Genomic DNA, 27759 nt, shown 5'->3' with positions numbered 1-27759 from the left:
GGAGTGCAGAATATAGCTAAATGCAATGTCAAGTTGTTTATTAAAATAGGAATAATACAAAGGCTAGAAAATTCAGAAAAGGCCATAGCTATAAAAACAACTCACTAACACAAAATAGCAGCTGTTATATTTAAAGTTTATAGTGTACAAACATATTAACAGAATGATCATGTAGTAAAAATACTTAAGTATAATATTTACAAAAATTACACAGTGTAATGTACATAATGCACTGGGCTATTTACATTAAGGTAAATTAAATAACAGTTACAACACCATGAGAGCACAGCTGACAATTTACAACACAATTATTTGATCCTCCACATTAACCAAGAATATGTGATATTTGATTTCACTTATCTTATATGTCAGTTGCCTTTTATGAAGCTTTCTTTGCTTAAATTGCTACTTCATAGACTTTCACCTTGGTTTTAACCTGTGGAAGGCTATAAGAGGATTGAATTTGTCCTCAAACTATGATTAAGGCCACAGTTATAATTTAAATGTATACAGTCATGGTCTTTGAAACCAACCGCAACGACAATTACTCAACGGATGATGGGAAAGCCCCTAATATTAATGTTTGTTCCTTTGTTGCTATGTACCATTTTCCATGTGATATTCAGAACGGTCATCTCAGAGCTGAGAATAGAATACATTGTTAAACTTTTCTGTAGGAGCCACACAAAAATGAGTAAAATACACTTCGTGCTTAATGACTAGGGAATCATAGGGCCATTTTGGCATCATTTAGGGCATTTAGGGCTACAGGCATCAGCTGGCTATTTGTAAACTTTAGCTAATTCAGAAATGGTCGTAGACAAAGACATTTGTAAGAAAAGCTAACTTTTTCTAGTCCAACTGATTGAGTAAATACCCTCATCAGCACAAGTTGATCTGACTTCTATCAAACATCACACAAATAAAATCATAAGCAAGTGGTCATTTGGGTAGCCATGTAGCCAGTGATAATGTGGCTATCTCCTGTATTGGTTCACTTATTTGGCTTTATTTTGGCAATCATAAATGCAAGAAACTTGGTGTAAGATGTTTCCGTTTTTTGTTTTATTTTTGTAAATAACATTTTCTTGTATTTTAATCTAATGCCCATATTTCTTTCATGCCTTTAACGTGGAAGTACATCATAATGATAAAAGTACCGCACAAGTTTTTGTGTTTGTGTATATACAGTATGCGCATGTTAAAGTCTGGGCAGAACAATACTTATTTAGCCCGCAACAAGCACTCATAAATTTAAAGGTTAAACCAAATGAGGCATGCTGTAACCTAGCTTGTTATTGTTTGTGTGGCTACTACCTGTGAGTCTTCTTGTTATTTCTAATTACTCTCAGAACAAAAACACAAATTCTAAATATCATACCAAAATCGGGATTCTTTTCAAACCATGTCTTCTGCTTATTTAAAAAAATAAATATACCTAACTATTACTTACAAGCTACCAGTCTCTTTAAATATCGAACATAATCAGAGGCACGAAGAAGCCATTACATTACATTATTACTTAGTGAATCAAAAATATTCCAGATCTATAAGACCTATAATATCTTACAGCACAGCAGAACCATACTCAATAAATCTGCACTATGTACATAAGAGGTCTATTTCCATGAAACAAAAAAGTATAAAATATCCTACTGACCACACACAGCCCACCAGGGGCCAAATTTCCCTCCAAACTGGAGACCAAATAGCCATGTTATATTTGGCATGACTCTTCTCTCTCTCATGCTACAAATATTAGCATACGATTTTGGAGCAGTTTGCTCAGTCCTACTTAGACCCTCTCACGGGGAATCTAACAGTTACAGCTAACTGGGGAAAAGGTAGTCCAGCTACTGCACACAATTAGCACTGCATGGTTTGCCAAGGCTGCTGCAGTTTGCTTTTCAAGCAGCAATAGTGTATTTTATATACCTAACTACTAATATATCTGAAGCCAAATATTGACCTTTGCTGGATTAGAGGCTTGACTTGATCACAATTTTTTCATTGGGACTGTGAAGTGTCTATACTACCTAATAGATACCATTTCATGCTTATATCCTCCTCTCTTTTTGGTATTACCATAGTTTTTTGTTGGATTATATCAGAAGGTGAATTAATACTTATCATTTTTGCTGTGATATTTGTAAGGTATCCTTAAATGTATGATCATATTAGTATATTTGTTGACATTAAAGAACACCACAATTATCCATCTGCATCAAATGTGTTGGAAGTAATAAGATATGTTTTGCAGTCCCGCTCAACACAGGTCCCAGTCCCAGGAGGGTACCTCATGTGGTAACCTCCAGATAACTGGGTTTTGTCCATATTCAAGTATATTCCAGGAGATAAAACTGAGTCATTTTCATTGTCTTTGTTTGCATGGCTTCAGAAATTCTGAACATGTCAAAATACAATTAGTATGCCGTCAATGTGCCAGAGACTTTGGTTGTAAAAAATGATTTTAAGGCGAAAAACCGAGATGTCTTCATTTGCAAAGTGGAAGAACGGATGAGATTCCAATCGGTTTATCCAGTCTTCAATCACTAATCTGTCATCTCCGTAAAATGACAAATTCAGCCAAAAAATCCCCAAATGGGCACTTTCTGTTAGGTGATTTTCCTCATTTATCCCCTTGTGGTCCATGCTGGAGCGGTCTTGGAATTTGTTGGCCCAAAGCCGTCGCCCTCCTCTTGCAGGCTGTGGTAAAGTCATGCATGGGGTTGATTTTCACACCACACGATCAGTTTCTCTCCAAACTAGGGTAAAGTTTGAACACTTTGTATATCCACTCAGAGTAGAAAGCAACATTAACAAAAAGTGCAGGCTGCGATGAGGCGCATTTTGTCCTTTGGATGCTCACACCAATGATGACTTTGCGCTCATGTTCCTGGCAAACCAATGGGCCGCCATTGTCTTTCTGCAAGAAAGGGTAGAGGACGACACATCAGAGACATTATACTGTATTGTTGTCAAACTAAACCAAACTGTATAAAATACTGATACAACGCTTAAAAGGTCAGTTTACACAAAGAATAAAAAAGACTTTTAAAAAAGACAATGTTTGTTTGCCATTTAACATCATTCACTGCTTTCTGATACACATTCACTTACATTTGACACTTTTGATATATGTCGATATATGTTTGATATATGTTCGATGTCAACCATTTTCATTGGGACTAGTTTTTCAGATAAATAAGTAGTTCCCGTGATAACTAGCTATCCAGATATTGCCATGTTATTTGAGTGAAATGACCTTTTAAGTAATGTACATTCATGTTGCATTCAGGTCCTTTCTGTTCTTACATCACATACGCCTTCTCCTCTCTTGCCACCGGCACATATTCTACTTTCCCCAGCATCCCCTTTAATTTGTGAGCACATGTCATTGTTGACCATGGGCATGGTCAAAGCATTCAGTGCATCATCGTATCCTGCGTCTGAACAGAGAAGGATATGCAGTGTAAATGTTACAGACATACTTTTTGTATGAATAATGGTTGAAATGCAAAGTGGCATGGCATATGGGTGAAAGAAGACAGTACTTTTAGTTTCCCCCCATCCATACATGGTGCAGTTGGTGCCTTCGGTGATGTGACACTCTTTTACTGGAAGATGAATAGTGGAGGCACCTTCAGACACAGGGGCCGGACTAGAACAAACAAAATAATAGTCATAATTAACAAATTTTATAAAATAAAACATACTGTATGCGCACAAAAGAGGCACGTAAGGCAAATAAGAGATGTCATTTTTTTTAGATCAATAAAAATTGATGTGGTGAAATTGGTACAAGACAAAGGATTAAATAGTTTTTCATATCACTAGTTATGCTCTAACATTAGGACATAAATTAGTGGAAACCTAGTAAGTAGTTGAGAACTTACTCTTCTAGTTTCAGCATAACCAAATTGGATCCTTCTGGGCCACATATCAGGCGAGAGATGCGTAGTCTCGGGTGGCTTGAGGATTCATTGAGGTGGCGCAGACCAACCTGCACACTGTAATCCTTGAGATCTGGAACACTGATGACCACAAGGACCAAGATGTAAATTGTAAACCTACCTGTAACGTTACTTAAAGAGCGGGCAACCGGACTTGAGAAGTTAAACTTTTAACAGAAAGCCTGCGTTGCAAACTGGAGGTGTGGGGTTTGAAAGAAGTGGGTATTTATGAAGCAAGAATGATTTAATAAAATATGCTATCAGATTGCATTGAGGGAAAAGTATGATCCAGTATTATTGGAGAATGAGATTGGCCCATACTAGAGTCAGGATATCTTGGACTCTGCTGCTTTGATCTTTTTTAGTGAGTCCCCCAACTTTATGGAAAGTGCAACACTAAAATTGCTGAAGTACTGCTTTAAGGTACTGTACAGCCTTTGTTAGATCTACAGTGGTCTCACCTTTGACAGACAAATTTGAGCAAGACAAAAAGCAAAGTCTTAAAGCAAACCATGTTTTTCCACGACGCCTAAAATATGAACTAAAAGCCACTGATGTACACCATATGCAATACCTAGAGAACTGTACATAACTGCAGAGATAGGGGCATTTTCTTTAAAGCCACTACTTCAGATGTGGAGATATTATATGTATATGACTGGCTCTGACACAGAAGACCAAAGAAGTTAAACAGATCTTTAGGGCAAACCATTCTGTTCCATATCTCAGGTCAGGCCTGTCTGGGAGTGAGTAACCTTCCGTAAACAGGATACACCCCACATCTTTACGTTAAACAGTATTGAAAAGAGGGCAGCAACCCAAAAAGAAAAAGTTTGAGAGATATATGGAAAAGGTCAACAAGAGAAGGATGTGGTAAAGGTTTGTCAGACAGAGATGAAAAGATGGAGTATTACCAGGAGGTGAAGCACTGTTGGTCTGTTAAAACCCAATCTTCTCTGATTAATGAGCCCCCGCACAAATGAACCTTCCTAAGAAAAAAAAACATTACAGTAGGTATAAAAGCCTAAAAACAGATACATTTGAAACTTTTTGGAAAAACACAGATGTGAAATGACTTACTCTCTTTGGATGCTCACAACCCAGCTGCCATCTGTACCTTGCACTTGGTGTCCTCCAACGATTCTTGTGTTTATATGCACAAAGCATGATATCTTGGGCCCAGTTAAAGCTAAACGAGAAGACATTTTTATGCTGCATTTTAGATGGATGTGTTATTTACATGTTAATGTGGGGGGAATGTTTATTAAAACTGCAAAAGGCAACCATAAAATATGATTTGTTTAGTCAGGTACACGACAACAGACATATTTGATATAAAGAGTAAAAAGAAAAAGGGACAAGATTATAGATAAGAGGACGAGGAAGAGGACTAGACTGGTAAAAGCCAGATAAGCCAAAGCAATACTCACTGATCGGTTGAGGAGCCACTGTAGCTGATTCACCTGATAGAAGTAAAGAAAAGCACGTAACAGTAAAAACAGTAAGAAGAGAATCCACAGCAGCAGCAGGAAATAATTTAGACAACTGACCATACATGGACACACAAAGCATGAAACCTCATTGAAAAAGGCACCCTTCTTTACTTTATAAAGACTTATCTCTAAATCATTGTTGGAGGCTATAACACTCAGCAACCACAGCAAATAAATTTGCTCAAGACTTCAAAACCTTCATGGAAAATATGTTTTACATTATGGAAATTATTGTACAGCCATTTAAAAGAGGCTCTTAAATGTGGCCATATTGAAACCAGCCAAAGAAAATGGTGGGTCCGGCTGCTTGAGTGTGTTTTCTCCAATAAAAGGATGGCAGCAGAGACCTGCATCTGTTTGATGTTTGAGCATCATGTATTCTCTCTTCAAAGACCACAGCTAACAGATTACATAAGCCACTAGACAACAAAGCTATGACATTTTAGTTGAAGCCAACAAAGGCTGCAAAGCTAGAAAACTTGTGTTATTTCATTGCACTGCACCCATATACCAACACTGTCTCCTTCTTTATACTGAATGCCAATTAATAATGCTCGTTCAGAAGCAGCTGGGATCTAAATGTGGCATTGTTCACATACTTGCCTATGTATTTTGTGTTTACCTGGAAGATTAAAGGGGTCAGGGGCACTGATCAGGACCAAATTGTCCCTGGCTGACACTGAAATATCTAACCATGGTGACATTTTATGAGTAGAAGCATTAGCTTCAATAACTTTCTGCCACCTGTTGTTGTTGTTGTTGTTGTTTGCTCAGAGTCTGCTGCTGACCTTACTACACATCCTAATATACTTTCCCCACTTTTTTGGGCTTCATGGAATGTTGCAGACGAGTGTTAATTTCTGATACACTCCAACACGTTATATCTGTTATGTGCATACATATTTAAAAGCAAGTATATCACAGGCAAAGTGATAAAAATATGCTTTCAAATGAATGGACAGTGTCAGTTTTGGAAATTCCCTGAAACCAACAGTCCACACCTGCTTTCTGCAGCAATTAGCCAGGTGCCCACAAGTGTGAAAATGTGCAGACCTCCAAACAGCATTCTGCACATTCCTACTTTTAACTACAGCATGTATATATATACACACACACACATACTTACATAAATTGCATCTGTATTGGCAGCAATAGTTTCAGAAATGCGACCAAAACATTGAATTGAACTCTCACCACTGGAAATAAACACTGCCTGTTCATTTTTCACTTTAACAGATACATACTTCCACTTTATCATTAACTTCTCCTCCTCACTTTGACAGTGAGATTTTAGCTCTAACTTAAATGGAACCCATTTTTTGCACAAATGAACAATGCTTTGGGGCTTGCTTTGGGAAATAGGCTACACGTATTCGCTTTCTTACCGAGAGTTAGATGAGAAGACTGATACCACTCTTGTGTCTGTAGGATAAATTTGAAGCTACAACCAGCAGTTGGTTAGCTTAGCTTAGCACGAAGACTGGAAACAGGGGGGAACAGCTAGCCTGGCTCTGTTCAAAGTGCAAACAATCCACCTACCAGTACCTCTAAAGCTCACTCATTTAACATCTTATAGCTCGTTTGTTTTTCATCCATACTAAAACCCAAGTGACAAAATGATACGTTGTGGTTTCAGTGTTTTGAGTCTTTGTGCTAAGCTAAGCTAATCAGCTGCTGGCTCTAGAAACCTTACAGACCTGAGAGTGGTATTGATTTTCTTATCAACTTTTCTTATTAACTCTTGGCAAGAAAGCGAATAATATCAAACTACTCCATTTAGGGTCTGACGTAACACAGATGTATCTACTGTTACAGAAACAGGGGTTATTTAAGCCACTCACAGTGCCGCAGTTTGCAGTAGTCCCAGGCCAAACGGTTATTTGGATTGGTGTAACACCAGGGGCCATGTTTATCCCGGTCCGGGTTCCGGCAGTAGTTCTTCTCCAGCCCTACATGGGATTCTGTAGAGTGAGAATCCCCACTGTAAAACACACAAATACACATTCTCATATTCCATTTGTTATTTTGCACACATAACTAACACTGGGCCACGTCTAATGAAGATTCATACACACACTCTAAGAACACACAAGCATGTGCATACATGGGGTCGCATACACACCATCACTCCCACTCTGTACATCCACACTTTAAGTAACCATGGTATGCCTGGAAAGTCTGACTCTGGCTTTCCTATAGTGCAATGAATCCACTGCATTCTCTGCACAGAGCCCGTAGAAGGAAACACAGAGTTTTATGAAGAGTACTCATGGGAGTACGAAAGTATGCACTCTAAGCATTCAGCAGGGCTGAAACCAGCAGGAGCCACATCCTCTATAGAACCATTTAGTTGTGCTCCCCATTTGTAGGAATTCACATTTAATTGTGTGTCTTTTTGCAATGTTGCACTTGGCTCTATGAGAATTAAATGTAATCTTCTCAGATATCCAAAATATTACTGAAAAGCAATTACTCAGTGGGAGTTTGGACACACACGCACAAAAATAATGCTAAGCAATGGCCGACAATTTGTCAGGAGGTGAAGATAATTCCACATCCCAGGAGAATGTTAAACAAGCTGTAGCTCTCAGCAGTTTTTCCTGGGATGACCCTTGACCTTGTGCAGGGTAGCCAGCATGTCTGGCTGCAGTCTATGCGAGGGAGCTGATTGGCTTTGATCTACTTTCCTCAGAAAGCACTTCCTGGGATCAGGGGTCGGCTCTGGAACATGTCCATCTGTCTGTGCCATTTTGGCTTTTAAAATTCCTGTAAATTAAGTAATTCCAACAGCCGGACTTAAGCATGAAGCAACAACCCTGGAGTGGGCAACTTTTCTGTCAGGATGGGTCACTTGGAGAGCACAACAGGGTTTCCTCTCGTCAGATAGATGAATAATAATTGGGCCTGGTATTGACCCCTGAGGAACCCCCTGATTTCCTCTTGCTGTTTGTTTTCACTGCTTAGCTTCATTCATATGAAGGGGATTTTCACAAGGCAATGGGAGCTAAGTCATCAACAAACACTCATCAACTGAGCAAAAAGAATGTGAGCCTCTCAACATCTCCAGGTTTTCTCATATTTACTGTAATAAATCCAAAAATGACCCCAATGCATCATCAGATATTAAGGAAATTCTCCTCTCCTATGCCTCTTCTGACAACAATGCTAATGCCAGTATTTTCTCCTTTTGAAATTTCCATTCCGTGACAGAATTTCTGTTTGTGTTTTGGCCTGTGTGTTGCTGCCAGTTTGACAGCCAGGCCGGGTTGCCAGATATACCTGTAAAAATGTAAACCCAGCGCACTACAGCTATAACGTTAGTACAGCCATGAAAGCAGCAAACAAACGAACAGGATCAACAGAGATAGATTCTACCCGACCTAAAAAAACCCAGCATGTTTCTAACAGTTATGTGACCAGAGACGTAACAAACCCAGGGTAAATATTGGAGATGTATTTGAAAGATGGAGACAGTTTAGAGCCCAAAAGGACGCAGAGTTGGCTAATTTCCTCCTGTACAGATAAGCATTAGCTTCAGTCTAATTTATCACGGCTACAAGGGATGGGCATTTTATGTAATTTCAACATTCATGTACTCACATTGAATTGTATAGCTACCTGAGTTGGTTACTCGCAAAAACAATTGAGACAGCAAGGTTGTTGTGTTTTTAGTGGTTCCTCCCATAATTCTAAGCCTAGGAAGTGTGTCTCTGTCCGTCGGGTGGAGAGGACAGCGATGTCGTTGTGTTTTTAGCGGTTCCTACCGTAATTCAAAGCCGAAAAAGTGTGTCTGTCAGTTGGGTACGGAGCTCCGCATGAGCACGGACTTTTATGACTGTCAATATAGCCAGCATCTAATGTTAGCTACTCCGCTGTGCTGTGAAATAATGTCTGGCTATGTGAGACAAGCGTCTAGCAACATTGTTGTGGATGCTGTGGTCTCAGCCTTGCAACCTCCGTGAGACGACTCTCTCCAGTGTTTTGAATTTGTACTGCAGTAACTATTTTAAACACTAGCTGTCAGTATTACATATTGCACCTTTAAGCTTGACTAGGAGTTAAAAGAAAGAGCAAAACAAAACAGTTATTATGCAGAATAAACAACTGTGTTACCTGTTTATGTGATGCGACCAGTTTGCACAGGGAATCCCCGATCGAGTTATAGATAAAGTGCCCCTGTACGTCTCTCCGTTGTCTTCATAACATTCTAAGGAAGAAAAGGGATATTATTATTTCAGACCATCTTGTTAAATATTCCCAGGATAGCATAGAATTACTCAGCCCAGCAGTTTCTCAAACACTTAAATGCAATCAGTGAGTGAGCAGTACCCAAAGAACTACATGCATCATTTCGGTGGTGGCTGTCTTTCTCATTGATGCAAACATAACATAATTAAGTTCAGATTTTTGGCTTCTTTTTGTGGTTTGGATGACTTGAATGTCAAGGGCCCCTGTGTAACTGGTGGTAGAAATATTTAAACCTTACTATGTCTGTTCTTAAACAGAATCAGAAGAGGGGCTGTAGTAAGTTACGAACAGACTGGCTGCAGTTTAACATGTGTGGTAATCTTACTGTAAATGTAAAGCAGAGAAACATGGGAAATGACAGCAAGCAGTAATGCCGAAGTCTGGTGTTCCATGAAACGGAATTCATTGGGCAGCACGCTGCCAAGTGGCCCAGTCCTAATGGAACTATATAAAAAGTGTCTGTGTAACTTTACTTTGCAAAAACATGCACATGGCTTTCAACAGCAGTTTTAGTTATGTATTCCAATCACATTATTCAAGAAAAAAACATTGATATTTGAAATTCTTTTGTAGTGTATTGCTTAGAAAACACCAGTATTCTTAAATTAATAGTTTGGCATTTTGGGAAATACAGAAAGTTAAATGGGAAAATTGTTACCACTCATATCTGTGAGGTAAATATGTAGCTAGAGCCACCAGCTAGCTTAGCTTAGCATAAAGACCAGGAACAAGGGTAAACAGTTAGCCTGGCTCTGCCCAAAGGAAACAAAATCAGCTTACCAGCACCTCTAGAAATCACTGATTAACACATTATATGTTGTTATGTTCACATAGTTACAGCCCACAACTTCCTGTAAAACCACACCTTTTTGGTTTTACATTTATGTTGCTGTGCAGATTTAACAAACAAAAAATAAGGCATTAATTAGTAAGCTTTAGGTGCTTGTGGATTTTCTTACCTGTGGACAGAGCCAGGCTAGCAGCTTCACACTCTTTCCAGTCTTTGTGCAAGGCTAAGCTATTTAGCAGCTGGCTCTAGCTACATGTTTACAGTGAAAGTGGTATCAATTTTCTCGTCTAACCTTCAGAAAGAAAATAAATAAGCCTATTTCCCCAAATGTTGAACTTTTCCTTAAAAATTTAAGTTGTACAGTAATTTACCTATTTTTTGTGTAGCCTCAGCATCACACCTGGGGATGTTGGTGCAGTTGGCTATCCTCTGATTAGGGTCTGTAGTGAAGCACCATGGGTAATCTGCACCATCAGGGTTACGGCAGTAGTTCTCTCTGAGATCTCTAAAACACATACACAAACTACAATTTAAATGATGGTGCTGATGTTTTTTTTTTTTTTTTTTTTTTTACAGCAAAGCTGATATTTTTTATGTTTCATTCTCATAATTTTTCTTTTTGGCATTTCAACAGACAAATGCTCAAAATTAACAAATCACATCCTTGACACAGCAGACAGAAATGAATCCAAGCTGTCAAGGGACCATGATACAACCATTACTCACTTGCATTTGAAGTTCTGAGGAAGAAAGGAGTGGTTATGGGGCGACTGTGAGTCCCAGCGCTGACATGTCACACCCTCCGGAGTGACATTCATTGTGCCTCGGTAATCTGTGCCTTTTCCCTGGACACAGGATGTTGTTACATTGACATCTGTGTCCTCACTCGAGTCAGAATCTAGCAAAAAAGTAAAAGACATCAATTGTAATTGTGAGTGTAAGCATGAGAAAGAAGGGTTGCTAAAGACAGTGATATGTAGAAACCGAAGGCAGAGGGAGGAAGGGGCGAGAAGAAGGGAGAAAATAATCCCCAGAAGAATGTGTCATGTTTAACATAGAGACAAATGATCAAAAACAGTTGTACTCCCCGCCTTCATCCCCCTCATACATTTGTAGAGAGTCAGCAGCTTCAGGTTCCTCTGGGTTCACATCAGCAAGGATCTGACCTGGACTCACCCCACCGACACAATCACTAAGACTGCTAGACAATGGCTCTTCTTCCCCTGCAGGCTTAGGAGGTTCAACGTGGACTCCAGGCTACTCTAAAACTTCTACAGGTGCACTAAGAGTATCCTGACTGACTGCATCACCACCTGGTATGGCAGTTACTCTCCCCTTAACCGTAAGGCTCTACAGAAGGTGGTGAAAACTGCTCAGTACTTGACCGGGACAGAGTCATCATCCATGGGGGACCTCTACAGCCAGTGAGGCAGGAAGAAGGCCAACAGGATAATCAGAGACCCAAATCACACAGGCCACAAACTGTTCTGCCTGCTGCTGTCCACCAGACGATACTGCAGCTTCTCTCACCACCAGGCTCAGGGACAGCTTCATCCCACAGGCCATAAGAATTTTGAACTTCTGAGCTCTGGACTAATTGACTAACTGTTTTCACCTCGTATATATATATATATATATATATATATATATATATATATATATATATATATATATATATATATGCAGTGGTGTGAAAAAGTGTTTGCCCCCTTCCTCATTTCCTGTTCCTTTGCATGTTTGTCACACTTAAGTGTTTCGAACATCAAACCAATTTAAACAAAAGTCAAGGACAACACAAGTAAACACAAAATGCAATTTGTAAATGAAGGTGTTTATTATTAAAGGAGAAAAAAAAATCCAAACCATCATGGCCCTGTGTGAAAAAGTGATTGCCCCCCCTTGTTAAAACATACTATAACTGTGGTTGTCCACACCTGAGTTCAATTTCTCTAGCCACACCCAGGCCTGATTATTGCCACACCTGTTCACAATCAAGGCATCACTTAAATAGGAGCTGCTTGACACAGTAAGGTCCACCAGAAGATCCTTAAAAGCTACACATCATGCCGAGACCCAAAGAAATTCAGGAACAATTGAGAAAGAAAGTAATTGAGATCTATCAGTCTGGAAAGGGTTATAAAGCCATTTCCAAAGCTTTGGGAATCCAGCGAACCACAGTGAGAGCCATTATCCACAAATGGCGAAGACATGGAACAGTGGTGAACCTTCCCAGGAGTGGCCGGCCGCCCAAAATTACTCCCAAGAGCGCAGCGACGACTCATCCAAGAGGTCACAAAAGACCCCACAACAACGTCCAAAGAACTGCAGGCCTCACTTGCCTCAGTTAAGGTCAGCGCTCATGCCTCCACCATCAGGAAAAGACTGGGCAAAAATGGCCTGCATGGCAGAGTTCCAAGGAGAAAACCACTGCTGAGCAAAAAGAACATCAAAGCTTGTCTCACTTTCTCCAGAACACATCTTGATGATCCCCAAGACTTTTGGGACAACATTCTGTGGACCGATGAGACAAAAGTGGAACTCTTTGGAAGGTGTGTGTCCAAGTATATCTGGCGAGAAGGAACACTGCATTTCATAAAAAGAACATTATACCAACTGTAAAATATGGTGGTGGTAGTGTGATGGTCTGGGGCTGTTTTGCTGCTTCAGGACCTGGAAGACTTGCCGTGATAAAAGGAACTATGAATTCTGCTGTCTACCAAGAGATCCTGAAGGAGAATGTCCGACCATCTGTTCGTGTACTCAAGCTGAAACGAACTTGGGTTCTGCAGCAGGACAATGATCCTAAACACACCAGCAAGTCCACCACCGAATGGCTGAAGAAAAACTAAATGAAGACTTTGGAGTGGCCTAGCCAAAGTCCTGACCTGAATCCTATTGAGATGTTGTGGTATGACCTTAAAAAGGCCGTTCATGCTCGAAAAACCCTCTAATGTAACTGAATTAGGACAATTCTGCAAAGATGAGTGGGCCAAAATTCCTCCAGGACGCTGTAAAAGCCTCATTGCACGTTATCGCAAACGCTTGGTTGCAGTTGTTGCTGCTAAGGGTGGCCCAACCAGTTATTAGGTTTAGGGGGCAATCACTTTTTCACACAGGGCCATGATGGTTTGGATTTTTTTTCACCTTTAATAATTAACACCTTCATTTACAAATTGCATTTTGTGTTTACTTGTGTTGTCCTTGACTATTGTTTAAATTGGTTTGATGTTCCAAACACTTAAGTGTGACAAACATGCAAAGGAACAGGAAATGAGGAAGGGGGCAAACACTTTTTCACACCACTGTATATATATATATATATATATATATATATATATATATATATATATATATATATATATATATATATATATATATATATATATATATATATATATATATTCCTCTCATGTAGTAAATGCATACATTTACTACATTCATGTTTACATTCAGCTTACTCATTGGAAAGTCTTCCAGGAATGTATTTTACCTTATTTCACATTTCATAAAGTACATATTTATCCCTATATTTTAATTTACACTATTTTTTTGTCTGGTACCTTAGATTCTCATTTATTTTTTTGTGATTTTCTGTTTCATACTAATTTAATTAGCATTGTTAAAGGGAGCCTGAGACCTAAGATTTTCAGTGACAACGACTGCTTCTGTAATTGTTGTGCATCTGACAATAAATAACTTGATTCCTAACTTAAAACCTTGTCTCAGCTGTGACAGAGAACTTTCTGTGTATTCATAACATTGGTGCCCCACATTCTTGCACCTACAGGGACCTCCACAACAATATGCATTTAAATTGCTGACGGCACAAAATGTCACAGATTGTTGTGAGAAAAACCTGGAGCCTGATCATATTTATGAATACATCTTTGCCTCAACATTAAACATTCCATTTCTGTTTCTGGTGAATTTGTTTATTGCAACTAAACCAAAGATATCACATCCAACCCGGTCTGGCTGGGGCAACTTTAGCCACTGGAAAACTATTTCAAACATCTTTAGATGGAATTCTGCAGGAATAGCAGTAGATGGGGAGCAACTTCTCCCCTCTGGATTTCTGTCTCTGTTTCTTTAGCCTTTGACAAATGAGATGGGAGAAGATGGAGGAGGAAAGGGAATGTTTTGAGGCAGAAATGAGAAGGTGGATGGAAAAGAGGGATTCTTTGACTTGATGTAATGCATGCCAGTGTCTGTGTGCACTGCGTGGTACAGGTCATTGGTTTTTATCTTTCTGAGGGCAGGCAATGAGGGATGCACACATCTGGACAAATGCAGATCCTCCACCCTCGCTGTAAATCATAACATGTACTGTAAACTACATGTGTGTACGTGTCTGACAGAGACAAAGAGAGATGCTCCGTGTGTATGTGGGTGTGCATGTGGGAATATTTCATTGGGCTTTCAAAGAAAAAAAAGAATAAATTCTCCAATGGCGTCTCTTCTTTTTTTCTTTTCCCTTTGTCTTTTGTAGTACATATGAAGGCAAACGTTATGGAAACTACAACTCTGTCAGACTCCAAATGTGCCAAATGTGATATGACTGAATTTATATTGTTTATCCCCTCAACATATATGTCTAAAAACATATAGAACCCTATCAAATACAATAGGGCTGCAATTAGTGATTATTTTAATCATTATTTCATCTGTAGATATTTTTTTACAATTAACCAAGTATTTAGTCTATACTTTTTAGTCTAAAAAATTGTGATAGTGAGTAGTCTTCACATTTGTTTTAGTCCAAGATCCAAAGATATTCAATTTACAGTGATATAAAATAAAGAAGAGAGGCTGGAACCGGAGACAATTTGGCATTTCCTATTAATGAATAACTTCAGGCTGCTTGTGTAACTCCGGTTCTCTGATTAGCACAAGTGAGATGTCTCAACAGTGTTTTGATTATGGTGGTAGATAGTGCTGTCAAATTTAGATTTAGATCTGGCTATTACATATCATTCACATCATTTTCATACTAAGCAAACCATTCAATGGTCCTTGTGTGTCTTGTATGGCAACATCTGCATTCATTATGTTCCTTTAATTTGCCACTTGTTTGTATACTGCACATCATGATTTTCATACCACTAAAACAACTATTAAGCCTTCTGATGGCCATGTGAGGCATCTCTGTATAATAGCCTCTATTGTACAACACCATTTTACAGCCACTTGTCATCTGTGAGTGGTCTCAGAAAAACACTTCTGGCTCACTGAAGTCAGACCCTCCCCTTTTACAAACAACCTATTTACTCTTCCTTGTTGAGATAGAAACAGTTGAAGTCAAGCACCACATGAAACACCCAGTCGAAGAAACAAAAGCCTTATTGAGACTCTGGGAGGGGATAAGAAGAGCTTTCTTACTCCGATCACCACAACCACCAAAGTCCTGAATGTAACAAACCCCCTGGCGCCCTCAAACCATTAGCAAGTAGCACCCAACCACAGAATGTTCAAAATTCAAGCAAGGGATCCTGAATGACATGTCCACTTTCAGATCTTATAATGGATTTCTAACTTTGTGATACATACTGTTATAAGAATGACATAGGCTCTTACCACACACAGTAATGTTGCAGTACTCCCACGGAGTTTTGGGATCCATTGTGTAGCACCAGGGGCGAAGACGATTATCTGGGTTACGACAGTAGTTGTCCTTTAAATCTTTTTGCCGATACCTGAGAGAGGAGACAGAGAGGATACCGAGGAGGAAACAAAGAATTCAGAGGGAGAAAAGTGAGTCATAACAACTGGTGAGGTCTACCTCTCCTGAGTATTAGCGTCAGTTATTTAAGCATCTGTCATGGGTGTGTGCAGCATTGTCCATGAGAAAGGATAGTATATGTGATTATCATCTTTGCAGCTTACTTTTTGGGCTGGAAGTGGTGTTTGTGAGGCCTTATTGAGTCCCATCTCTGGCACTCCTTGCCCCTCTCCGTATGGTCCATTTTGCCCCGGTAATCTTCCCCATTACACGTCATACAGACTTCTGTCAACAAAGAAAACAACATTTATCAAAACTTGCTTCCCTCTAGTAATGAATGCAAACACAACATATGACTTCAAGACGGAAATAAACTACAGACATATTAATTAAATGTTTAAACACCTCTTGAAAAGATACATAACAGCAAATTTCTAACATTAATCTAAATTATTTTGACCAAATCTTATTGACCGGTGATGTCGTTTGTCTTACCCTCTGAACACTGTGGTATGCCACACTCCTCGGCTCGTACGTTGGGGTCTGTGGTGTAGCACCACGGACCACCAGGATCGTTGTTGGGATTCCGACAGAAGTTTTCCCTCAGGTCTTGTGTTGGGTACCTATCAGGATAAAACCTACAGGGGAGTAGACAGACATTGTTGAAAGTGTTAACTGATACTGTAAGCTGTACAAATAAATTTTAGGGAGTACTTGCACACTTGGCTGCTCCAGTGGTGTATACAGTACCGTACCTGTCTGCTAGTGCTCTCAGTAACAAACCAAATAAATTCAAAAGGCATTTACATTAAGAATTAAGCTTCATTCTGAGAAATGCTAGTGCCTATAGTGTGACCAGGTTACATTTCAAATCCTAGAATGAACAGTCACATAAATCGTATGCAAAGTAAGTCATCAATATGGTTCTTCTCTTCAGGTTTGCACCTTTTGCATGATTGCATTACCGATTTCTACCGTATCCCAGCTACCTCATGTGTGAAGCAGGCAGACTCTGTCACAGCACAGTAACCACCAACAGCACAGAACAATGCTACGAACCACTTGGAGCAGACCAAGCAGGTCTTTTGCTGGCAGCCTTTGAACACGTTTAAACCTAATCCCTCTCTGTCATCTGCTACCTCACGTCAGTGTGAACAAGCGACTGTAAGACTGTAAGAAAAAGATCCTGGCTAGTCCAAACATATGGGGTGTAACAGTGAGTAGCAGCATGGGACCCCCATACTAAATGAGCAGTGTGTGAAATGTTTCTTCTGTCAGGGCAGGATGATGAAAAGCTGGCATGTCAGCACCCCCTGATCCATGCCGACCACATTCCCCCCTCCCACCAAGGAAGACAGAGAAGGAAGACAGGAGACAAACTTGTAGTCATAGAAGGAGAGTGAAAAGAGAAAAGTGAAGTGACTGACTTAAGTGCTTAAAAAAGAAAAAGTGAGCAAAATGGAGTGAGCACAAAGGCGAGAGCTCTGTGTTTAATTGATGATTTAAAAAGAAACAACATGTGCAGGAGAAAAGAAAAGAAAAAAGAAAAGAACCAGTCCACCCTCCCTTCAGCAGCTTGTCTGAACACACTACCCCAGACAATGACTCTTTTCTTGGGGGAGTCTGCTCTGCTCTCCCCTCCGTGCCCTGGGGCTTACGCAAGGCTTCTACACTAATGCATAACATCATTCAACCCAGAACTGGAAGAAGTCTCAGGCATTGAACTTAGCGAAAAAGAGAGAAAAAGGGCAAGGTCCTGAGCTACAGACCATTGTCCCACCTACAGAAAACTATAACAGGGTTAAATCTAACAGCAACATTTTACTCATGCATGTAACTACAACAAAACACTTGTTCCCCTCATTGCAGCACTCTGCAAAGTGCCAAAACTCACATCTGTTGTGTGTAACTCACACGCTTGATACATTGCTATCGTAATACAGTATCCTAATTTATAAATGGAATTACAAGGTCCCTCACTTTACAAAAAAGGTTGCATCTGGTGAGAGTCTGTAAAAGGCCGCTGCATGGGAGCAAGTTAGCCATAATGATGTTGCACTAACAGATGTTGGCCAGTTATTCATCTCTTTGCCAAAGTCTGTTCCCATCGGAGCGCAGACACACATGCTTTGCTCTCTGGGCCGGCTAAACATGTTGGTTAGATCTTGTATAACACTAAAGATGAAATCTAGAACTGAAGTAACTGCTGCAAGAATGTCTTGCAGCATGCAACAAAAAGATAGCAATGCTTCAGTGCTGTAGCAGTATTCAGAGATTAAAGCAACGAGAGCAGTGACTTTATGACTCTTAAGACATAAATTATGATTTTTGGAAGAAGGGTGTGACAGCTGACATTTTTAAACTGCTCAAGTAAAAGGAGTAGTGTAATTTTGGAAAATGCACTAATTCACTTTTTTGCTGAGAGTTGGAGAAGTTCAATACCATATTTTGTCTGTTAAATATGAAGCTAAAGCCACGAGGCGGTTAGCTTACCTTAGCTTAGGTCAGCGTAAAGACTGGAAACAGCTAGCCTGGCTCTGTCCACAGGTTTGTAAAAAAAATGTTTTACCAGCAGACAAGCCATGCTAGCTGTTTCTACCTGTTTCCAGTATTTGTGCTAAGCTAAGCTAACTGGCTGTTGGTGCTATTGCTTCATATTTACCGTGCAGACATAAGAGTAGTATCAAACTTCTCATCAAACTCTCTGCAAGCAGCTGTGTGTTTCTATAGCTGAGCAAGCTCACTGACCGCCCAGTGGAAATGTGTAGAAAAATAAAACAATGTCCCTATGGGAATTAATAAATGATTGCAATGTTATCTATTATTATTAATATGAGCAAACATTTTCCATTCTCCATGCTTGGCTGGGCATTAATACAGACTTATTTCAGAGCCTTGGTTCAAAAACTAAATATAGTCAACAGGTGGAAGTCCCATTCCTGGAATGGAACCTCCTGAGAAATCACCCCTGGCCCATGCTGATCGGTGAAGCATGAAAATAATAGTTACCTGAAGCTCAAATGGTGCGTGGTTCATTATGGTGGTAATTCTCAAACAGCGGGACAGTCCCATGTTAGGTAACCCCACAGTGGCACTAAATCTCCCTTAAGTAAAGCTCCCTTTGACCCTTTGAAAGTTAAAAGTTGCTGACAAGCCGGGGCGATATTACATTTGCCATCTGGGACAAGGACTGGAACTGTGTGTCAAATAAACAATGACAAAGGATTCCTAATGTAAAGAGCTGCTTCTGGAAAAGGAAGGGAGGAAGAGAGGAGAGGATGGGGATCAACACTGCAATGTGTTTTAATTGTGGGGGATCACTGAACTTGTATTTTCTCTCAGTATGTCTATTGCTTTGTGAGCTCAGCTGGACAACAGAGAACGCATGACTTCAGTCTATAAATGTCTGTGCTTTCTTTCTTTCATTCTACCTCCCTTCTGTCTATTTTTTACTCTGCACTTCTACAAACTCTTATTACTCTGTCTCTCAAACCCCCTCCCTGTCGCAGTTAAAATATCTTGTAACTAATGAGCACCACTAATGAGATGCTGGCACAGAACCATCGTCACAAATTCACTGATCTGTAGCCGAGGGAAAACATCTTTGGGATACACCTGATGAGTGCAGCAGGAAAACAACCTCGATGGAGAGGACATCCCTGCATGTGTTGAAAGAAATCGGACTTGTTTCTGGCTAAACGTTCAGCCGTCTCTGAGCCTCCACCTTCCCTTAACCCCTGAGGTGCAAGGGGATGATCTGAGCATCTATAAATCAACTGCTGAGGCCTGTTCAATATCAGACACAGAGAAATAGAAAAGGAGCATCCAGGAAGGTGGAAGCAGACTTTGAAGGCTGCTGGTTCAAATCGACAGAAATCTGGCAGGGGGAAGTGAATTATTCACACCTTCTACTCCTTAAAAAGTGTCATCAAGCAAGGCACTGCACCATCAAAGTAACATGTGCATGTTTATAACCATTCCTCCTCTCATGAATAGTATTTATTCCCAACAAAAATGTACTTTTTGTACTCTTTCTTGGTTAAAAAGAGAGGACTTACGTGTGTTCATTGATGTTATTATCTGACCAAGCTTGGCAAGTGATGTTTGACTTTGTCCAAGACCTCCTCCCTCTGTAGTTGTCCTTGGTGCCGATGATACACTCCCTTATATAATCTAAGTAAGAGCAAAGGGCATAAAAAGCATTTGAAAACATCCATTCATGTTCTCACTTCTACAAACTGTTTCTGTGTACTCTTTATGCGTCGATTTATACACTGTTTAGTCAATTAAAAGTTGATTTGCATTGGCTGCCTTGACCACCTGGAGTATAATTTCCCATGTATGGTCAATAAGATGTTTTTAGAGGGAGCGCTTTAGTATTTTCCAGCTTGTGTGTTATTCCCAATAGACAACTCCTAAAAGTTCATTAAATGTCACCAGTGGGAGTTTGCGTACATTTTGCAGTAAATTCTAAAGTGCTAGATTCCACAGCCTACACCGGAGAAAGCCTTTTACGTTCCAACTGTAAACAATGAATTTTTTTGTTTACACGACACTTAAGTCTGCTACATGTTTATGCGTGCGACTCTCCCCACTGGAATGATTAAACAGCCAGGGGTGAGAGGGGGTTGGTTGCTTTTATTGTCTCAACAGAAAAACCAAAGACCTTAAAGAGCGGGGAGCCAACGCAAGTAGCACAACCTGCAATCACCAACAAACAATTTGCCTGTGTAAATCTGTCTCCACCTGAATGTTCACATGAGAAAAACACCAGAGGGCATAAACTCATCTTTAAGAGGCTTTGCCTCTAACTATGACAACATTTACCTTTTTTTTCATACAAAGTAAAGTTGACATTGGCCTGCTTCTGCACACCATGGGTGAAGCGGTCAAAAGGAAGCAAGTGGCATTTCCTGTTGTGCCGCTGAAAGTTGAAAGCCCTGTAGAAACACACAGGAAGTAGTTGAGAGATGAACAAACGATAAACAACAAAAATGTAAATACTGGGTTTAACACAGGAGGAGAGTATGAATGAGGGGAATGTTTCAGGGGAAACCTAGAAAGAAAATGGAACTCACCTGCAGTTGAAGTTTTTCTTGACCTTCCTGCACTTGCGTGCGCAGTGTTCCTGCGATCGGCTGTTTCGTACCAAAGGGGGCTGAGGGCAGTCTGTGCAAACCAGCACGTGACTCTCAGTCTTCTCATACTTCTGTAATGACTGATGAGTCCTTTTACAAAAACCTGCAAGGATGCGAAGACACAACATGCTATCTGAACGTTTTGGTACGGCCTATAGATTCGCTGGTTGGTTGGAAGAAGATGGGACCTGCTAATGCCATGTTCATCTCATTTTGTAGATACCGTCTGATATGAAAATACCGTTCACAAGTTGTAAGCATGACTTGAAAACTCAGAATACAGAATTGGTAAATATGGAATATGGATGATCACGTCAGGCAAAGTCTGTAATTAAACCCACATTTTCTGGATATAGTGTTATATTGTCAATGCACAGTATTTTTAACCATTTACATGAAAACACTTTTCAATCATAGAACTGTCTTAAGTTGTCCACTGACGTGAATGCTTGCAAGTCTTAAACATTGGTTTCCTCCCCATCTCTACCTTTTATCCCATATGGTATTAAACACTACAAGGACTGATTTAGCCAGTGGCCAGCTCTGTGAGGACTGCTAAGGTGGCATTGCTCTCTAAAGCCACCAGCATTAATTCTGTCTCCATTATGGTTCATATTTTATATTTCTTTTCCCAAACAGATATCACTTTCCTCTGCAGGGTTATTTAATGGCATGTGATTCAGAATAACAGAAAAAAACCCTCTTTCAAAGGGCATCCTGGCTTGCATGTTGTGCCCCCCTCTCTCTGTTCCCTCGGTTTCTGACTGTATCTACACTTCAGCTATCAATTATAGACTGGGAGACATGGCCAGACATGGCTGTAAGCAAACTGTAGTCGAAGAATGCTTTTGTGGACAGCTGGCCGTTGATCGGTGTTTTAAGCTCCCAACGTCTCCTTCCAGGCAGCGCTACCATTGCCTTACTAGGATTAGGCAATGGTTATGGTTATGGTTAGGGTTTAGGTTAAGGTTAGGGTTAGGTGCCTTGAAGTCAACGGTCGCAGGGCTGCCTGGAAGGAGACATTGGGGGCTTAAAACACCATCGAGCCAGCTGGCCACCCAGTTCATGTATGACAGTGAAATAATTTTCATATTTGCTACACTTCCTCCGTGCCAAAACTCTGACACCAGTGTTCATGGCTCCCGCTGTTCTAATAGTCCAACTCTAGGAAATAGTCTCATCAATTTGACAGATTGACAACAGTACTGACATGTTGCTCCATGGTGTTTTAAGCCTCCAACGTGTCCTTCCAGGCAACGCTGCGACCGTTGACTTCAAGGCACCTAACCCTAACCATTGCCTAATCCTAGTGCCTTCCAGGCAGCGCTGCCTGGAAGGAGACGTTGGGGGCTTAAAACACCGATAAATGGCCAGCTGTCCACGAAAGCATCCTTCAACTTCAGTTTGCTGACAGCCCCATGCTTGTTGCATGTTAGCAACCGCACTGCTGAATCCTACTGAAACATCATTGGGCAAATCCTGAATCCCTGAAAACTGTGCTGTTTTGTATCTCTTGAGGAGAAAACCTTATTTCAGATCATGCTTTAGCTGTGCTGGCCAAACCGTGGTAGCGGACTAGTTTATGTGTCCGAAAATTAAGCATGAAGTGTTTCCAGGATCAAAACCCAGCTCAAAATCGTTACCAGCACTCCCGCTTCAAACCAAGGAAGCTGCTTGAGAAATGGGTGCTGAACTGAAGACAGCCAAGAGAACAGAGTGATGTCCATCCAACAGGCTGATGCACTCCAGTGCCTCAGTTGGAGATTTGATGCTCATGAAAGCACATCTCGTATTTTACTGCTTTTAGAATGATCCACAAATCCACTTTTTTCCCCTAACACTTTTTACTACTTCATGGTATTTGTAATGTTAAAGTTTTATGTTATTGTAGATGCATTTTCATGGATATCCGTGATTCCTACATAATTCCTACGGTTACTTGCATGCATGACTCCTTAGCAATCATGAAAGTCTCCTTTTGTTTAATTACAGTAAAAACATTTTTATTCCTTATTTTGAGCAACAAAAGCGGCATTACCTTTTAAGTGAACAAACCAAGATGCAGTTGGAATTCCCTTTTCGCAGGCAAGCGTTGATGCAACTCATCATTTCTATTAACTAATAAAGTTTTATGCATACATTTTAGGTATAGTATCTCAGCTATCGGCATAGAAAACATACAGTATGTGGAAAAATGGAAAACTGCCAAAGTTGGATAAAGAACATGTAATTAATTATTTTTCGTTTTAGTAATAGGCCTTTGTTGAGAGCCATTTCTTTGGAAGAAGTACATCGAAAGAGAATATCATTGCAGAGACATTGGCATGTATATTAGATCCAAGTGGGTTCAAAAGCAGGACAAAACCATATTTTAAGTTCATATCCTCTGTGATACAAATCATTCATTTTTACCTACTGGAAAAAAGTTAAGAGCCCATCCTTTAGGAGAATGGAGTTCTACTGTAAATGCTTGTTTGGGAGGACTATAGCAACATCTTTAAATGCATTGTATTTAGTTACAATAGTTTTCAGTTTATAATTAGGGGCAAGTGATATACTGTAAATCACACAGGGATATCTCAGGCTACCGAGTTACAGCTACATGCTCCTGTGCCAAGATCCGACACAAGAAGTTGTGTGTGTACTTAGGATATTGTAAACTGTGGAGTGTTTAGAGGCTCCTCATGGTTGAAAATGATTTTTGGTGAGGACTTGTTATTAATGTTTAGGCTCCACTGGACCACATCTGGCACTCATCACAGTGTTGTTCCAGCCCTGATGTCTGGCCAGGCTGCTCAATTAGATTTCACTTAGTCTCTTCCTCTCCTTGCAGTCGGACTCCTGCTATCTCCAAATCCCAAACATTTGCTGAAGATGGAGATTATAATAAAACGTGCTTTATGGGCGAGTGTGAGAGAGGTGAGATTTAATGAGAAGAGGCAGCCATAGCTTATGGGTCCTGCTTTCAGCTTGGAAAATGTAGATAGGAAAGGTGAATGACTGACACTCTGACCTTCCTCAGGAACTTCCAATTAGGTGCCCTTGAGCAAAGAACTTAAGTGTCAGCTGGATAAGTATTTTAATTAAGCTTTTCTAGAAAATAAGCTGCAAAGAATCAACTATTGATACAGTAATCACAAAATGTATACATTTTAACGCAGTGTTGAGGAAAAAAACGGTATGATATGAACAACAGGAAAGTAGCAGGTTAAAGGTGTGCCTCTGTCTGGGAATTAAGCAGACATTACATCTGCTTCAGAGAGCGCAAAATGTGGAACTGGGCTCAGCAGCCAGATGTTACCCCCCACACACACACACACACACACACACACACACCCCTCTCTCTCTCTCTCTCTCTCACACACACACACACACACACACACACACACACACACACACACACACACACACACACACACACACACACACACCTCTTTTCTATCTCTCTACCGGGACAAACGCACGAAAACCAGAGTCGCGCATTTTACTTTCCCCAACTCCAGGGCAGTCAGAGGTCAGGGTCGGCACCCTTGGAGGTGGTAATTATGGATTCAGTGCTTTACTCAGTGACATGTCAGCGGGCGGATGTAAGCCGGGACACTAGTGTCTTTAAGCATGCGATAATCTGCTTTTTAAAGGAGCGGCACGGAGTTCGTTTGGATGCGTTTAAATGACGGTTGGTCGTGTGTGACCCAGGCTGTGCTGCGACATTAAAGGAAGACATGCAACGCATCCTCTTGGTCAGTCCAAGTGATGCAGGAGTGTCTAATACCTAAAATGACCGGGCCCAATATCAAAAGTTTAATTACAAGCAGAAACGTCAGCAGATGCAATTCAAATTAAGCGATTTGGCACGGATTACCAAATAATATTGCACAATACAATTTAAATGCATTAATCATACTGACCTTTAGATCTATTTGCAAATTTGCGATTATAAATTTAAATTAAATGGTAAACATAAATAGGCTAATGGGAACCGGGGGACTCAATCAATCAATCAATGGATTTCTAAAATAAGGAGCAATGTGATGAGCTGCTCAATTATTTCATTCAAAGTTTTGTTGTAGGCTACCACACAGTTATTGAATGTTTGGAATTATACTCTCCCTTAAAAACAGCATTAATTATCTTCAAACATCATTAAATTGTGAGCCACAGTAATTAATCAAAGAGAGCAAGCCGAATCAACAAGACAGGCAACATGCAAGACAGGGCAAGTTCATGCAATGCCATTCATGTTAATAATGAATGAATTAAACCGATTAAGAGCAGCATGCACATTTTTTAAAGTAGGATGCTTTACGCCACGTCCTGATTGACAATATTTAAATTAAAAATATGAGAAAAAGTAGAGTAATTATTTTTTTGGCCCACTTTTCTAACTTATTTCATTTTCATTCCTTTTTTTTATTTTACGTTCTATTATGTAGCCTATATTTCTCACAAAGAAGAAATTCGATTAGATTTAGATATGATGCTAAAATGATTCAGTCATGTAGATATTCAACATATCCTAGAAAGCATAGCTCTTATGTCTTACCTGTGCCTAATACAGTGACCACAACACACACCACAGCTTGGTAAATCCATACGTTTGTCCTCATGGTTAGGAACTTGAAAGCAGGTTTTTAGAATCCAGATTAATTGAGCGACAGACTCAGTGGTTGTATAAAGTCCAGAGTGGCTGATGACCAGCTAAAGACTTGCCTTCCTCACACAGATGCCACTTTCCCAAGAAACCACACGTCCTCGGTTCAACCCCCTTTTCCTTGAGTTTATGCTCCTCTCTATCAGCGTCTCTCCTCACCAGTGTCAAGTCCAGTGGATTAAATAGTGCAACCTCCGGGTGTTACTTTCAAAATAAATCGGATGTGACTCAGTGTTCTGCATGTCAAAGTCTGGTGACATTTCACATTCCATTTGTTTTATATTGCCAACAGATTCCAAAGAACAAAAACAACAATTAATTGATCCTACCAACAAATATAGTCTGCGTAGCCAAAGTCTGATATAGTTTAATAGACATGGTCATCCAAAAATTATTAAAACACATTTTTACTGGTTCCTTCATTACAATGAACATGGGCACATTATTCTGAGTCCATCACATTTACCCCATTCTGTTGCCTTAGATACTTACAAGGCACTAAGGGTGTATTAATCCACATCTGAAAAAAGTGCCCAACAAATTTTTACATCTTATTAGGCATGTCAGCCTTATTTTGTAAGGGCACTGAGAGGTAATCTGTAGTTAACAAAAACACAAATTGGTTTTTACCTCCAATTCTCCCAGTTATCAAAAGCATTTTTAGGATATTTCTATAAGCATACAGGATTAAGCATGCTTTCATTAATCAAACGACTCAGCCAGAATAAGCCAACAGTGATAGGTTAATGCTTTGGTTGCTCTGTACACCCCTCCAACTTATGCAGCTTTACAAAGAAATGTTAGTGATTTGCTTTTATTTTGAAAGTAACATTTCTCATTTGCCAGTCATGCTGTATTTTGGCTGAGGGAACTGGTTTGTGGAGCGCTTTATCATTGTGTATCCTTAATATGTCAGGCATTTTAATGCACCATGGTGTATTGACACCTATGATTGACATACATATGGCAACACTTTCTAAGGCAGTGGTTCCCAAAGTGAGGGCCGGAGACCCCCAGGGGTCCTTGACAGGGTTCCAGTATGGGCTGAAATATGTGCCACCAGAAACTGAATTTGAATCATTTATATTTGCATTTGAATTGTTAACTTGAATAATTGCATTGAAAAACTGAATTTGAATCACATAATTTGAAATTGTATCGTTTAATTTGAATCATTGCATTAAAAAACTGAATCTGAATCGTATCATTTGAAATTGAATTTATTCGTTTGGAACTGAAGTCCAAGGCCTGTAATAAAACAGCTAAATCAAAAGTCCTATACACTTGCACAAGATCCGTGCTATAATTGTTGTCAGTTTAGGAGTCCTTGACATGGAAATGTTTAGGACCCACTGTACTAAGGCACACTTTATAAAAGGTTTATAAGTTGCAATTATTGTCTTAATTAATGGTTAATAAATCATTTCTAGATAATTAATAAGAACACATTTAGGTTGCCAGGTTTTGAAAATCTCTCTGGGTGATGTTAATTCTCTTGTGGTATCTTTTTATTGTTTTAGTTCATCAGATATTGACTCCAATTGACCCTTTCTGGCCCAAAATCCATTTCTTAACAACTCATTAACATTTATAATACTTGAAAGATTCTTGTAAACCCATTTTTATTATTATCTTATTAACATTTAATGTTACAGATGACTTGCTACCTTTTGCTGTTGAGTGAGAAACCTGTGGCCCTTATCATTAATTAGCTATTTACATTAATAACAACATGTTTGATACACTTGTTTCGCCTTTGTTAATGAC

The 27759-nt window shown here is 39.8% G+C and overlaps 1 protein-coding gene across 2 annotated transcripts; it reads right to left on the bottom strand.

Annotated features, from left to right (window-relative positions):
• Nucleotides 1-11: 11 nt before the first annotated feature.
• On the bottom strand, nucleotides 12-26134 carry LOC144512198 (hepatocyte growth factor-like). Of its 2 annotated transcripts, none has more exons than XM_078242802.1 (18): nucleotides 25885-26134; nucleotides 21282-21444; nucleotides 21031-21143; nucleotides 20262-20376; nucleotides 16699-16841; nucleotides 16368-16488; nucleotides 16059-16177; nucleotides 11211-11382; nucleotides 10856-11007; nucleotides 9560-9653; nucleotides 7288-7427; nucleotides 5384-5416; nucleotides 5034-5142; nucleotides 4868-4942; nucleotides 3897-4034; nucleotides 3555-3661; nucleotides 3316-3449; nucleotides 12-2926 (listed from the first exon to the last, which is right to left on the bottom strand). In XM_078242802.1, the coding sequence occupies exons 1-18, from the start codon at nucleotides 25946-25948 to the stop codon at nucleotides 2750-2752; spliced, it is 2169 nt and encodes a 722-aa protein (XP_078098928.1). In that variant the 5' UTR covers nucleotides 25949-26134; the 3' UTR covers nucleotides 12-2749. The 2 variants fall into 2 exon arrangements, with proteins under 2 accessions (XP_078098928.1, XP_078098929.1); XM_078242803.1 differs by having other exon boundaries at nucleotides 10856-10989.
• Nucleotides 26135-27759: the final 1625 nt, after the last annotated feature.

The sequence above is a fragment of the Sander vitreus genome, chromosome 23 (assembly GCF_031162955.1).
Source record: "Sander vitreus isolate 19-12246 chromosome 23, sanVit1, whole genome shotgun sequence".
Classification (NCBI taxonomy): domain Eukaryota; kingdom Metazoa; phylum Chordata; class Actinopteri; order Perciformes; family Percidae; genus Sander; species Sander vitreus.
The sequence above is the reverse complement of the archived record's forward strand: the minus strand, read 5'-3'. Positions and strand labels throughout refer to the sequence as shown.